The 14,818-nt window shown below is 35.5% G+C and overlaps 1 protein-coding gene across 6 annotated transcripts in view; it reads right to left on the reverse strand.

Annotated features, from left to right (window-relative positions):
* LOC127842016 (uncharacterized) overlaps positions 1 to 10,946 on the reverse strand; it is a 32,277-nt gene extending 21,331 nt beyond the window's left edge. For 3 of the 6 annotated variants that reach the window (XM_052371321.1, XM_052371316.1, XM_052371315.1), the window contains exons 1-2: positions 10,905 to 10,946; positions 993 to 1,125 (exon numbers count right to left, since the gene is read on the reverse strand). In XM_052371321.1, the coding sequence (XP_052227281.1) occupies positions 993 to 1,125; positions 10,905 to 10,931 (160 nt within the window). In that variant the 5' untranslated portion in view covers positions 10,932 to 10,946. Of the gene's footprint in view, positions 1 to 992; positions 1,126 to 10,498; positions 10,597 to 10,692; positions 10,823 to 10,904 lie in introns of those variants that run through there. The other 3 variants (XM_052371317.1, XM_052371318.1, XM_052371320.1) reach the window with 3 other exon arrangements.
* Between the last annotated feature and the right edge of the window lie 3,872 nt (positions 10,947 to 14,818).

Below are 14,818 nucleotides of genomic sequence, written 5' to 3' on the forward strand. Positions count from 1 at the left end.
AACCATTTTCGAACTCAACTGTCATATCCTGAAAACACATTATCTGACCAAATTTCATGAAGATTGGACCAAAAATGTGACTTCTAGAGTGTTCACATGTTTTCACTAAATACATATAGAGAAAACTGCCCCGCCCCCTGGCGGCCATTTTTTTAACCGATCTGGACCATTTTCGAACTCGTCTTAGATATCAATGAAACCAATGTTTCCACCAAGTTTCATGATGATTGGGCAAAAATTGTGACTTCTAGAGTGTTCACAAGATTTCTCTATAGCCATATAAGTAATACTGCCCCGCCCCCTGGCGGCCATGTTTTTCAACGGACCGGAACCATTTTTGAACTCAACCAATATAGCATTTAGACAAACATTTTGACAAAGTTACATGAAGATTTGGCATCAAATGTGACTTCTACAATGTTCACAAGGTTTTTCTTTTTTTTGACCTAGTGACCTAGTTTTTGACCCAGCATGACCAAGTTTCGAACTCAGTTGAGGTATCATTGAGACAAATCTTCTGACCAAATTTCATGAAGATCAAACAATAAATGTGCCTCTAGAGTGTTCACAAGGCAAAATGTTGACAACGGATGACGGACAAAAGGCGATCACAAAAGCTCACCATGAGCATGTTGTGCTAAGGTGAGCTAAAAAAAGGGAGATAATTCAAAAACTACGGCTGAAAGAGTAATGGTTCATGTTCACTGCACTTCTTCTAGTTGCCATCTGTTTATATTTCTAGTTTCAAGTAAATCCCTTCAGTAGATTGAGAGTTAGGCTCCGGACAAAAATTTACTTTGAAATTAAATAACGGGAGATAATTAAAAAACTAAGGTAGATAGAGTTATGGTTCTTAGTCACTGCACTTCACCTTCTTGCCCTCTGTTTATATTTTAAGTTCTAAGTAAATCCCTTCAGTAGATTTAGAGTTATGCTCCGGACAAAAATTTATTAACTAGACAGTTAAAAAAGTATAGACACTAAAGTTATACCTAGCTTTCCAAAATTTTTAGTTGCCTGGCCGGTCACAAATCTGGTTGTAGTATCAATTTCATGCTTTTTAAGAGCAGCAAAAGCTTCTGCTTGCGTGGGATATGCTGCTATCGTCATGACTGTTAGATTTACCTGGAAATAGTTGAACAAATACTATTATTTCAAATTAATAGCTATTTCTCACGTTTTACACCCTTTTAAAATTTTATTTAAGTAAAAATGGAACATTATAAGTAAACAAGAAGGCCATCAGGGCCTAAGGCGCTCACCTGAAAGCCAAAGGAACTAGACTATTCTGAAAAAATGCAAGCTGATTCATGAAGATTATTTTGGACCAAAAAAGTGACTTTTAACATGTTTTTTTTTATATTTGACCTTGTGACCTGGCAAAATTTTATTGGGACAAATGTTCTGACCAAGTTTCATGAAGATTGGCCAATAAATGTGGCTTATTTAGTGTCAACAAGTTTTCACTAAAGCCATATAAGGACAACTGCCCCCCCCCCCATGGCGGCCATGTTTTTCAACAAACCATAACCATTTTCAAACTCACTCAAGCTATTGTTAGAACAAATGTTCAGATCTTTTTTTCATAAAGATTGGATATTAAATGTGACTTCTAGAGTGTTAACAAGGTTTTGTAGTAAATAGCCATTTAAGGAAAAATGCCATTCCCCCTTGCGGCCATGTTTTTTAACTGATCTCAACCATTTTTGAACTTAGCCCAGATATTATTAGTTCAAATATTCTGACCAAGTTTCATGAGCATTGGACAACAAATGTGACTTATAGAGTGTTAAAAAGGTTTTACCATACAGTAAAGCCATATAAGGAAAACTGCCCCACCCCATGGCGGCCATGTTTTTCATTCAACTGGAACCATTTTCGAACTCGTCCAAGATATTATTGGGACACATGTTTTGACCAAGTTTCATGAAGATTGGACTAAAAATGTGACTTCTAGAGTGTATACAAGGTTTTACTATAGCCATATAAGGAAAACTGCCACGCCCCCTGGCGGCCATGTTTTTCAACCAACCAGAACCATTTTCGAACTCGTCCAAGATATTATTGGCACACATGTTCTGACAAAGTTTCATGAAGATTGGACTAAAAATGTGACTCTTAGAGTGTTAACAAGGTTTTACTATAGCCATATAAGGAAAACTGCCACGCCCCCTGGCGGCCATGTTTTTCAACCAACCGGAACCATTTTCGAACTCGTCCAAGATATTATTGGGACACATGTTCTGACAAAGTTTCATGAAGATCGGACAATAAATATGACTTCTAGAGTGTTAACAAGGTTTTACTATAGCAAACTGCCACGCCCCCTGGCGGCCATGTTTTTCAATCAACCAGAACCATTTTCGAACTCGGCCAAGATATTATTGGGACACATGTTCTGAGTAAGTTTTATGAAGATTAGACAATAAATGTGGCCTCTAGAGTGTTAACAAGGTAAATGTTGACGACGCACGACGCACAATGCACGACGGACAAAAGGCGATCACAATAGCTCACCATGAGCACGTTGTGCTCAGGTGAGCTTAAAAGTGTAACAGGTCTATACAATTTGTGTTTTGTAACCGATTTCTTGTATGTAGGGTGGTGTATCGGTTGTGACTAGTTCTACACTGTTTATTATGCTGGGTTTTACGTTTTCAGATTGAAGGCTCGAATATCGATGGGAATCTTGTATATATTCTAACATCTTAGTGACAGGTATGGTCATCTTTGTTTAAAGGTATCAGTCCCTGTGTATTTCCTGCATTTATGGCCCAACTTGCTCCTATTTTCTTCTTTCCTTTTTGATAAATTTTTTGAACTGTCAATAACTTTTGCATTGGTTGTTGCGCATCACTTTCACCTTGAAATATAAAATTAATATTACAGAAGTCACAGCGCCAACCTCCCCAAGGCTGAGAGAGGTCTAGAGTAGCTCATACTCTGTAAGTAATATATGCATTTTGTCAAAGTAACGACGTATAAACACTATTGTTATTGTCACTGTGTTGTTTTCAGGATACCTATGTTTAAAGTTTATCTGAACGTGCAGTCAGATCGGAGCCGACCTAGCATTGATACAAGTTCGAGACGTTTTTCTTGTAGTTTATGTTGGCAAGTAGCCGTTTGTGGTCATTTTTCGTCACTAGGCATCCTTTCTCAACAAAATTGTACATAGTTAACGAAAATTTACCGCCATTGAGGCACTTAATGGCTTAAAAATGTTGATGTAGGTGATTTTCCTGTGTCAAGAGATACCTACCTTGTTTATATATATTATATCAGATTTTTTTTTGGATAAAAAAAGTTGTTTTATGACACATTGATAGTGTTAAAGTGACTTGGACATGCGCCCAATAGATTCATTGTAATTGTTTTGATTCCAGATTTTCGCGCATGCAGGATGCACTGGTAGGCAAAACCATGGGTTACAGTAACAAAAAACATATGGATGACGACACTTGTTTAGTCAATAAATCAGAAAAGAAACTCCGAAAAAACAACAACTAAATAATATTTCAAAAATATGATATTTAGTGCCAAAAGAATTTATTAATACATTTATATTTGCATCTTAAAAGAAGGCGTCATTAACATCAAAGTAAAGATTGTCTAAAGACTGAAAGACCGACAATTTGACACAACAAAGAGCTTTATGCATAAGCCGTATTATCATTTGCAGAAAAGCTTCAATAAATTACAATATTGATACATCTGATTATAAAATTATAATTATCAATAGCATGAGTACGCTAAAGGCGACTTATGGTTTGCGCTCTGTGTGTCAGTCTGTCAGTCAGTCAGTCAGTCAGTCCGTCACACTTTTCTGGATCCTGTGATAACTTAAAAAGTTCTTCATATTTTTTCATGAAACTTGAAACATGAACAGATGGCAATATGGAGATTGTGCACGTCAATTCATTTTGTTCCTACATCAAACAAGAGGCCCAAAGTCGCTCACCTGAGATTCAAAGGAACTGACCTGTTCTGTACAGCCCAAGATGTCATTAGAACAATATGTTCTTACCAACTATCATGACTATAGTGAACACCCTGGCAGCCACGTTTTTCAACAGACCCGAACCATTTTCATACACATTCAAGATATCATTTAAACAAATATACTGACAAAGTTTCATGAAGATTCATATAAGGAAAAATGCCCCGCCCACTGGTGGCCATGTTTTTCATGCAACTGGAACCACTTTTGAACTTGTCCAAATATCATTGGGACAAATCTTTTGACAAAGTTTCATGATGATCGTACAATAAATGTGGCCTCTAGAGTGTTAACAAGGTTTAACTATAGCCATATAAGGAAAAATGCCACGCCCCCTTGGCAGCCATGTTTTTCCACCAACCGGAACCATTTTCGAACCCATCCAAGATATCATTTGGACAAATCTTCTGACCAAATTTCATGAAGATTGGACAATAAATGTGGCCTCCAGAGTGTTCACAAGGTTTAACTATAGCCATAGCCATATAAGGAAAAATGCCCCGCCCCTTGGCAGCCATGTTTTTCAAGCAAACGTAACCATTTTTCGAACTCATCCAAGATGTAATTGAGGCCAATCTTCCAACCAAATTTCATGAAGATTGGACAATAAATGTGGCCTCTACAGTGTTAACAAGGTTTTACTATAGCAATATAAGGAAAACTGCCCCGCCCCCTGGCCGCCATGTTTTTTCACTGATCTGGACCATTTTCGAACTCGTCCGAGATATCAATGAAACCAATGTTTTAACCAAGTTTCATGATGATTGGGCAAAAATTGTGACTTATAGTGTTCACAAGGTTTCTCTATAGCCATATTAGGAATACTGCCCCGCCCCCTGGCGGCCATGTTTTTCAACGGACCGGAATCATTTTTGAACTCAACCAACTTATCATTTAGACAAATTTTTTGACAAAGTTACATAAAGATTGGCCATTAAATGTGACTTCTACAGTGTTCACAAGGTTTTTCTTTTTTTTGACCTAGTGACCTAGTTTTTGACCCAGCATGACTCAGTTTCGAACTCAGTCGAGGTATCAATGGGACAAATGTTCTGACCAAATTTCATGAAGATCAGACAATAAATGTGGCCTCTAGAGTGTTCACAAGGCAAAATGTTGACGACAGACGTCCCACGACGGACAACGAACAAAAAGCGATCACAAAAGCTCACCATGAGCACGTTGTGCTCAGGTGAGCTAAAAATGTTGTTGCTATGGCAACAAATGTAAAATATTTTATTTTTTTAATGACAACAGTGGAGTTTCACCAGTAGGGGGCCATATTGTGTGGCAGTCTCTTGTTTAATGTGTCAACGGGTTAGTTTTCCAAAAAAAAACCATTAGGGTTAATTTTTATATGTGGTTTGTTGGCATGTTGAAAAATAAAATCTAAATGTAATCTTTTAAATATAAATGATCACGCTATATTTCTCCCCATCGATTGTGTCTTTGTTTTGCCTACCAATGCAGTCCAGTGTAAACTCACAGGTGTGCGTGACGTCATGCGTGAACTGGTCTATACCTGTGGCTGGGAGTTGGATAATTGCAACTACCTCTTGTTTGAAATGTAAACAACCCCTACAGCCAGCAAGCTCTGTTTCAAATTTCCATTGAAGTTTACAGTGCAAAACGATGAATGAGCAATGATGTCTTTATTCAATTGCTATAAAGATGTCCAATGACGGACCATCGTTAAAACATGACTCTAAAATAGTTTTAAGTTCTTGTTTTGCAGTTAAAAAAGTTAATTGTTCCAGTTTTGAAAATGTAAATACGTTAGGTGAAAGTTCGGATAGTTTATCTGATGTTAATTTGTTTGAAATCCAAAAACATGTTGAAAATGAATATCTTCATTTGGTTTTGAATGATGATGAAAGCAGCATTTGCAGCAACGAAAGTACTGTAAGTTCAAATGATCATAGCGGTTCAAGTATAAACTCTGTGTCAAGTGATACTGAATTGTACATGGATTCTTCACATAATGACTCAAACTCTACGGAAATATATATGAATTCTTCCTCTTAAAATGCGTCAAACTCCAGTACAAACTTTAGTTTTGAAAAACATGAATGTTTAAAGTGCATTGACACAAATGCGGATAGTATAAGAAATAAATGGTCTGAATTGAAAACCCTTGTTTTTATTCACCAGCCTGAAATCATTGGACTCACAGAAGCGTTTCCTTAAACTTGTGACTCTTTGAATATTGAACATTTTGAACTACAGGGTTATCAGCAATTTGTTTATCCAAGATTTATTGGTAAAAATTTCAAGGGAACACTTTTATTTATAAGAAATGGTATTGAAGCTGAAAGCTATGAGAAACTGAACTTAATTTCTAGTAAAGAGTCATGTTGGTGTCAAGTAAAGATAAGCAAAAATGAAACTTTTCTTGTTGGTTTAGTTTATCGTTCGCCAAACTCAGGAAATGAAAACAATAATAAGTTGAACGTGCTAATGGCAGCCATTGGAAAATGAAAATCATGTGAAAAAAGTGGTAATGGGTGACTTTAATTATAAAGACATAGACTGGAATCATTGGGTATCGTCTGCACCTGAAACTCATATAAGCCATGAATTTATTGAATCAGTGAGAGATAGCTTCTTACACCAACATATTAACTTTCACACACGATTTAGGAATTCATAACAGCCCAGTATTTTGGACCTTGTAATTTCAAGTGATGAACTTTTTATAAATGAATTGAGACGCTATTCCCCTATTGGTAAAAGTGACCACATTGTTATTTCATTCATTATAGACTGTTGTAATCAGGTAAATAATGTTGAAAAAGAGACATTTTTGTACGATAAAGGGAATTATGATGCATTAAATGAAGAATTGTCAAGTGTAAATTGGAAAGAAGAGTTCATAGACAAAACTATACATGAAAATTGGTCATCAATAAAAGAGATACTAGCGAAATGTGTAGAAAAGGCATGTTCCTAAAAAGAGACATAAACCTCAAGTTACATCGAAAAAGAACAGACCACTATGGATGACTAAATTGGCTCTTAAAGCCATAAGAAAAAAACATAGGTCATGGCAAAAGTATATAAATACTAGAGAACACATTCATTTTAAATATTATTGTAGGGACCGTAACACAGCTACACGTGCATGTAGGCAAGCAAGAAATGACTTTGAAAATAATATATCGGAGGAAAACAATCCAAAAGCTTTTTATAAGTATGCAAACTCAAAGCATAAAGTGCAAGTAGGAATTTCAAACTTGAAAAGGACTAATGGAGGATTTACTGAAAATGATAAAGAGAAGGCAGAAGAACTGAACTCATTCTTCAAAAGTGTATTTGTAGTTGAAGATTTGAATAATATTCCAGATGCAAATGACAGGAGTAATGGTTTAAACATTGGTGAACTGATGATTGATGAAAATAAAGTTATGAAATTACTAGAAAATTTAAATACCTTGAAATCCTATGGACCTGACCTTATTAATCCTAGAATTTTGAAAGAATGTAGAAGCAATTTAGTCGTCCCACTTACAATGATTTTCAAACTATCTTATGAAATTGAAACTGTTGTTGAAGATTGGAAAACTGCATTTGTGAAAGCATTGTTTAAGAAAGGTGTCAGAGATGAAGCTGGTAACCACAGACCCATAATTTTACTTGTATACCTTGCAAAATGATGGAAAAACTTGTTAGAGACTGTAAAGTTTCATACATGAACTCAAATAACATGTTTTCAAATTCTCAATTTGGTTTCTGTTCTTTACGTTCGTGTGCTCTACAACTTTTAGACGTGAAAGAAAAATGGACTGAATGGATAGACGAGGGTTACAGCTTTGACTGTATTTATTATGATTTTAGCAAGGCATTTGATACCGTACCACACACCCTATTGATGAAGAAATGAGAGTCTTATGGTATAAATGGCAAAATTTTGAACTGGGTAAAAGCTTTTCTTACTAACAGGAAACAACAAGTTATTGTAAATAAAAGTAAATCTGAATGGTGCAATGTTACAAGCGGCATACCACAAGGAAGTGTTTTAGAGCCCACGCTTTTCTTAGTTTACATAAATGACATTGAGGACTTAATTGAAAGTACCATTAGACTTTTTTCAGACGATACAAAACTATTCAATATTACACAATCACAACAAGATACGGACCAAATTCAAAGAGACAATGACAAATTATGTAATTGGAGTGATACTTGGCTTCTAAAATTTAACACTGAAAAATGTGGAGTAATACATTAGGCCACGACTTTTATATTTCTTGGTTTACAAAACCTCCGACCCTAATTTTTGGAAAATGGGAAAAAAAATAAAATCGGAAAGTCGTCTTTTTTTATATATTTTATTCCCGACCGCACTGAAAAACGAGCGAAACTTTTTATTCCCGACCGCACTGAAAAACGAGCGAAGCGAGAAAAAAAAACGATCCGGTTTGAGTACGTTTGCAAATAAAATCAAGTAAGTACAATCAACGATTGGTTCACATATATTACAGAGATCGGGATATTTTTCAATGTGACACAGTATGTACCAGTCCTTTTATGGGCACTCTCAAAATTTATTTAATTACAGACAATAGGAAAATTAGCGTCAGTAAAATGTCGAACGCATCAAAATTTATTTCCGAGTCTGTGACGCAACTATATTGTTTAACATGTTTATTATATTAAACAAACCCAATATTATAGTAGATAAAAAAGTATTACCTTGCAATTTGATAATTAGTATAAATAATCCAATAAAACACTGCCATTATTTACGATATATATGTTTTGGAATTTTGTAAACACGTCCGCCATAGTTTATAGGAACTGTACAGAAAGTTTGGAAATCGGAACAAATCGGTATATCTCGGAAAATCATTGATAAATGTATTTGTCGTTTTAATGCTTAGGGCCGAGTAATTTCTGCAAATGGGAACTCAACTTGCGTAAAATACTAGCTCAATTAACCGTTAAACTCCGCCTCCGTTCTCTGCAAAAGATACGAAGGCGGAGCTATGCACGTGCTATTATCAAATTGGAGGATTGCAATTGAGAAACAACCACACAATTGGTTCGGCATGTTGATTGCTAGACAAAGGAAGCTAATTTTGTCGTAGCGAAATTTGTCGCTTTATTGCTTCAGACAGCAAGCGGCTTTCCTTCGATGACGTCAAACTGTCAATTCACACAGACTGCACATTTTCGGAAGACTTTAACTGGCTCCTTGTTTACAATTCCAATAAAAACACTTGCTAACATTAAACTTTGGATTAAATTATCAAAATAAAGCAAAAGCCAAGTTGACAAATATGATTGTATTAATTCGCGTCAGTTCAAATAAGACGTTTTGCGTTGTAAATCAACGAGTTTTCATGACAACAACAACTTTAACAAACATTACCGCGACGACGCGGGGATCGATCTACCTCGATTTTATTTCATGGACGATGTCATAAGTCCAATAAGAGCAAACACATACTTTGTGTATGAGTAGTTTATCTTATATAAGATTTATGCAACGGGCATCGCATTGCGTAATGGTGCGCATCGAATTACGGAAATGAAGCGCAGTTTTTCGTTTTAATGGGAGAAGAACGCATGTCATTTAATGGAGTGTTTAAAATTGCCTGATGTTACAAAAGGTGCTTTTAGGTGACTCATTTCATTTGAAGATATAGATGTGTTTCATTGCATAATTTGATTTTTCGTCTCTGTGTTAAGGTTGTAAAAGATATGATGTCTTTGTTATAATGTTATTAGTATTAACTTATTTTTCCAATGTTTTTTTTTTTTTTTTCGACCACCCGATGGACCATTTTTAAAATAATTTTTGTAAACCGATAAAAAAAAAGTCGTGGCCTTATGGAAAAAATAACCCTAAGAAGACTTATTTGCTTGGAACAGGATCCGAAGAAATAAAATTTCAAGTAAAACACAAAAGGGATTTAGGGATTATATTTAGTCCTGATTTGAAATTTATAGAACATTTGAACCAGTGTATAAATAAAGCCAACAGCCAAATAGGACTAATCTTCACATTAATACAAAACAACTAAGGAAATTACACAAGTTGTTTATCAGACATCACTTGGAATATGGTAATATAATTTGGTACCAACGATTCAAAAAAGATATAGAAGTTGTGGAACGAGCACAAAAACGTGCGACTAAATAAGTATACTATATTAGACACTTGCCATACATTGAAAGACTTAAAATTTTGAAAATACCATCCTTGTCATATCGTCCTTTCCGTGGAGACATGATTGAAGTTTTTAAAATCTTGAATAAAAAAGAAGACATTGAATTTGACAGATTTTTTTAATGAACAATACTATAACAAGGGGTCACTGTTTCAAACTCAAGAAGAAATCTTGTAGAAAGAAAATACTTCTTTTCTCAGAGAGTGATAGATCCGTGGAATAATCTACCGGAATTCGTTGTTACTGCGCAATCCCTGAAGACTTTTAAGAACAGATTGGACAAATAAATTGGTGACAAAATGTACTCAGTTATACCGGAGACTACCTGGATTAACGAACATGAGGGGGCTATTAGAAGCTGATCCAGCTTGCAGCCCTAACCGGATGTGTATATATGTATGTATTGTTTAACAAAGCCTCTACGCATCCGAATTACTATTCCATTTTAAAAATATTTAAAGACACGCTGCAACAATCAATAAATTGAAATGTCCTTCTAAATTTTTTGATCTAACTAACCTTGTAAAAAAATAAATACTCTCAAATAAAAAAAAATCACAAAATGTTTGGAAATTCGGTTTTGTTGCTGTTGTTTTCCTTCTGTTATGATTTCTCGAAATTATTAGACGCTGTCGACCTGATATCCAGTCTATTCGTACCGACGTCAATTCGCCTTTGTTGTCAACTGGTACTCAAGTGAACTCGAGCTTCATGAATTGACAAAGACTTACAGCGAGGCCTCGCCTTAGCGCATCCATATAAGAACATTCGCACAACTAGGTCTTTAAAATGTGTGGAAATTCGGGTTTCTCTTCTGTTTTCATTTTGGTCTCAGGTCGTTTCGCCCTCAAACCTGTTCGCCCTAGTTCACCTTGAGTCGTTTCGCCCATGGTCGTTTCGCCCATACAAGTGGGTTGTTTCGCCCTTATTTAATTCTAATAATTCTAATAATATATTATGGTTTTGTTAATGTTTGTTTCGATCTGAATAGTACTTTTTAAACGTAAATGATTATTTGATTATTTCAAATTTGATTATTGCGCAGTTATCCGTTATTTAACGGAAACATTATGATACGTTATGTTACAAACTAATAAAGTGTCACGATTAATTAGTTAGGCAGAGGTATCATACGTTTATTTGCCAATCAACATAATTTCGGGACCAATTACAATTATCAAACAATCTTAGATAGGAAGATGGGAAGACGTGTGATCAGATGATTAGCACAGAAACATTAATAGAAGATATTATAAAGGCGTTATATTGTTTTTATAAACAATGTATTTCGTGTGATCAGATAGTCACACCTCGCCAATATGCCATCACGTGTGATTTATGTGACAGATGGCAACAATTCGGACATGTGATACAGGTACGAGATGCTTATATATTAAAATTTAGCTGCATTTCCCCAGACGGTTTAAGCACAGCGGGCCCGCGGTGCCTGGACTTAAAAATCTATTGCGCCGCGGCGCTTGATTTTCAGATAATGACGTCGCAATGCTTGAAAGTTTACAAGCCATTGCAAGCTCTGATCCGAATGCTGTCTGCATTCTGGCATCGACCAATCCTTATAAGTTTAATGTTCATAATAATAGATTTGATAAGACGTGAGCACGCTTTATGGGTCGTTTATAGGGGTCAATTTTGGTGTGTATCCCCTAATAATGGTCTATAATGATCGATTATTACCGGTACACGTGACGTAGAAGCAATTGAAGGTATGCTCGATTTTGTTGTTGTTTCATTTTAATTGCACACGACTATTCACAAAATAAACAGTAAACGTTGTTTGTTGCGGTAGTGCGTACTTGAATAACAGAACATAACACGTGTTTTATTATTACTTGCAGTATAACAAAACACAGCGTGATTAAGAAGATTCATGTCGCGTTAATCATATAATTTTAGTAAAACACGGTATACATTTCAGCGTAACTTAAGTTATATTTACAATTAATTAAAGTCAAACGTCTAACTTGATTTCTCCCGCAAACTTACAATGTTCTCACACTATTTTGTCAAACGCGACTAAATTAACATCATGCCAACTTAACATGCAGTTCACATCAAATAGCTTATTCGATATTTTCGGGAAAAGCTAAATATCTGCAACAAAGTTTTCTTTAGTTTTGATGCACGAAATAATGATACGATCGAATATACGACCAGTCCCTGTGTCTGGGAAATCTGCAATTGCACATTTCTTTGTCAGTACTACTAATTATCGTCGCTGTCAGAGAGTGAAATAAGTGAAAATGTCAAGGACGTTTTAGTGATCCTGAGACCTCCAACCCACGAACCAAAAGTCTCAAACAGCGAGTCAGTGGCAGCAATATTGTCCAATGTTGTCCATGGGGAACAGAAGTTGAGGGAGGTAAGAATATCTTTACCCAACTAAACTTTTTGTAAGTATGTAGTGAAATCAACGCAAAATGAAATCGCACGTGAATAATTATTAAAAACAGACAGATATTGTGTTGAATGAAATATTAGACACTACCGATGATAACATTTTAATATAAAAGCATATCTTAACGTAACTTTATAAACATATACTAGACTTTAAAATAAAACAGTTGTTTGAAAAATAATCCACCCTTGTGTAGGTTTATTGTGCTGTATGTGTATTCTTCACATGTGCAGATCAGTGCGTTCAGAAAAAAAATCGGTACTGCTCCTTGGGTACTTGACTAGACTGTCAATAATATACGTAATAACAAACGAAAAATGATGTTTTGCTTAAGAATCTCTTAGAGCTAAGTCAATGAGATTTAACATTCTAATTTCAGAATAATTTTACATTTTGTTTGTATTTCAGACTGCGAGTAGGCTCAAGCACAATGAAAGGGGGTAAACAAACAGAAAATTCTGCTCGCCTGAAGTCTGCTGTCCTCAATGCTCTGGTGATGGTCAGCATTGAAGGACCAGACAATGAGGCAGTGGAAGAATGGTGGATGCCTGGCACCAGGAGATGCCTCGGGGAACAGGCGTTTTAAGTGAAAATTGTATATATGTACACGTGTGGTAAAAAATGTAACTTTATTATTGTGGTGTTTTTTCAATCATTTTAGTGCGTTCTACTGCCTACTGTTATTTTTCTTGTTATTTTATAATATAACATATGACTTTAATATAATAAATTGAGGAAAAATAAATAAACAATAAACTTGTTTTAATGTTTTCATAGCTCCAAATCAGAGTGTATTTTATATAGGAACATGAAGAAAAACGTGGTTAAATAGCTCCTAAGTTAAGTATTGTGTATTGTGATTAAGAAAATGTAGAAAAAAAGAAAGCTTAATGGCACCCTTTTGAATCAACCCCCATTGCGCCATGTCTTGCCGCTGTGCTTGACCAAAATCCTGGGGAATGCCTGATATTTTATTTATATTTCGCGTCAACGTTATTTGTCTGCATGTTGTCGTTGCTGTCAGAATTGTTTTTAAATGGTTTTATAAATTTTAAAGTAAGAGACTCATTTAAAAAAGTGAGAAAAAGGAAAAAGTAGGAGATCAGCACATTTTTCATTATTTTCCGTTTCCGTAATGAAAATTTCTGTTAATATCTGCTGTATATACGGTAATCAGGGAATATAGGTTGGACTTATTTTATCCCATCAAACAAGTCATTACTACAATTTTATAATTTTGTAATACAAATAATATAATACTGTATAAAACAATATCCCATTCCGCTTGTGACAAGCTAAAGATAAATCCTTTTAAATCGCTGTATGTATAAAAACTAGGGCGTAAAGACCCAGGAATTAGGGCAAAACGACCCAGGGCGATCATGAGCAAAACAGAAATAATTACGAATTCATAAACTGACTGATTAAAATTACTTTGTGAATACTGCTGTGCTTCTTTATGTATTTGATGCGGAATCACTATTGTAAGATGTGCATGCTGATTATAAACTAATGTTATAATTATTTAAGTGTTTATTTTCATATACTTATGATATTCATATGGGGGTGATATTGGAAACTAAATAAACTTAACATAGCACAAACACAACAAGCATCATTGGGTTTATTTTGTTATTTGTTATCTGGATCTAGATGGGTACGTTGCAGGGCCTTTCGGCATCGGCTCAACGGTAGAGAGGGTGGTTAGTCCCACTGTAGGACAGTTGACCTGAAACTGCCAACTGTGTCTGCGCGCACTACACGTTCTTCTAGCTTGTTCCGGGCTATTAATGTCTTGTTTTAGGGAAAACAAAGAGTTTTTATATTATGGAGGTTTACACTTGATTGGTATGAAACACTTAGAGTTTTTGTCCGCTTTAAAATCAGAGAAAGTCTTGGGGGTAACTCTGCGTTATGATTGCCGGACTGGGATAAGGAAGTCTTGGCTAGGCATGGCTGGTACCAGCCCTTCAACCACCTTATAGAAGAAGATCAGTCTGTTGGACTTTTATTCTCTCCTTGGGGGATGGGATCTTCATACGTTTTAGCATATTTGTCACGCAGCCAGTTTTGTTGTGGTATAATCTCCAGTGATGAATATCGCCGATTGCTTTTGGTTTTTTTCAACTTTGTCTACCTCTTTTTGGAGGTGTGCATCACAGATAATTGAGCTGTATTCTAGAGTTGACCTTACAAGGGCGAAGTATGCTGCTTTTCGACAGTGTTCCG

The sequence above is a fragment of the Dreissena polymorpha genome, chromosome 8 (genome assembly GCF_020536995.1).
Source record: "Dreissena polymorpha isolate Duluth1 chromosome 8, UMN_Dpol_1.0, whole genome shotgun sequence".
Classification (NCBI taxonomy): Eukaryota; Metazoa; Mollusca; class Bivalvia; order Myida; family Dreissenidae; genus Dreissena; species Dreissena polymorpha.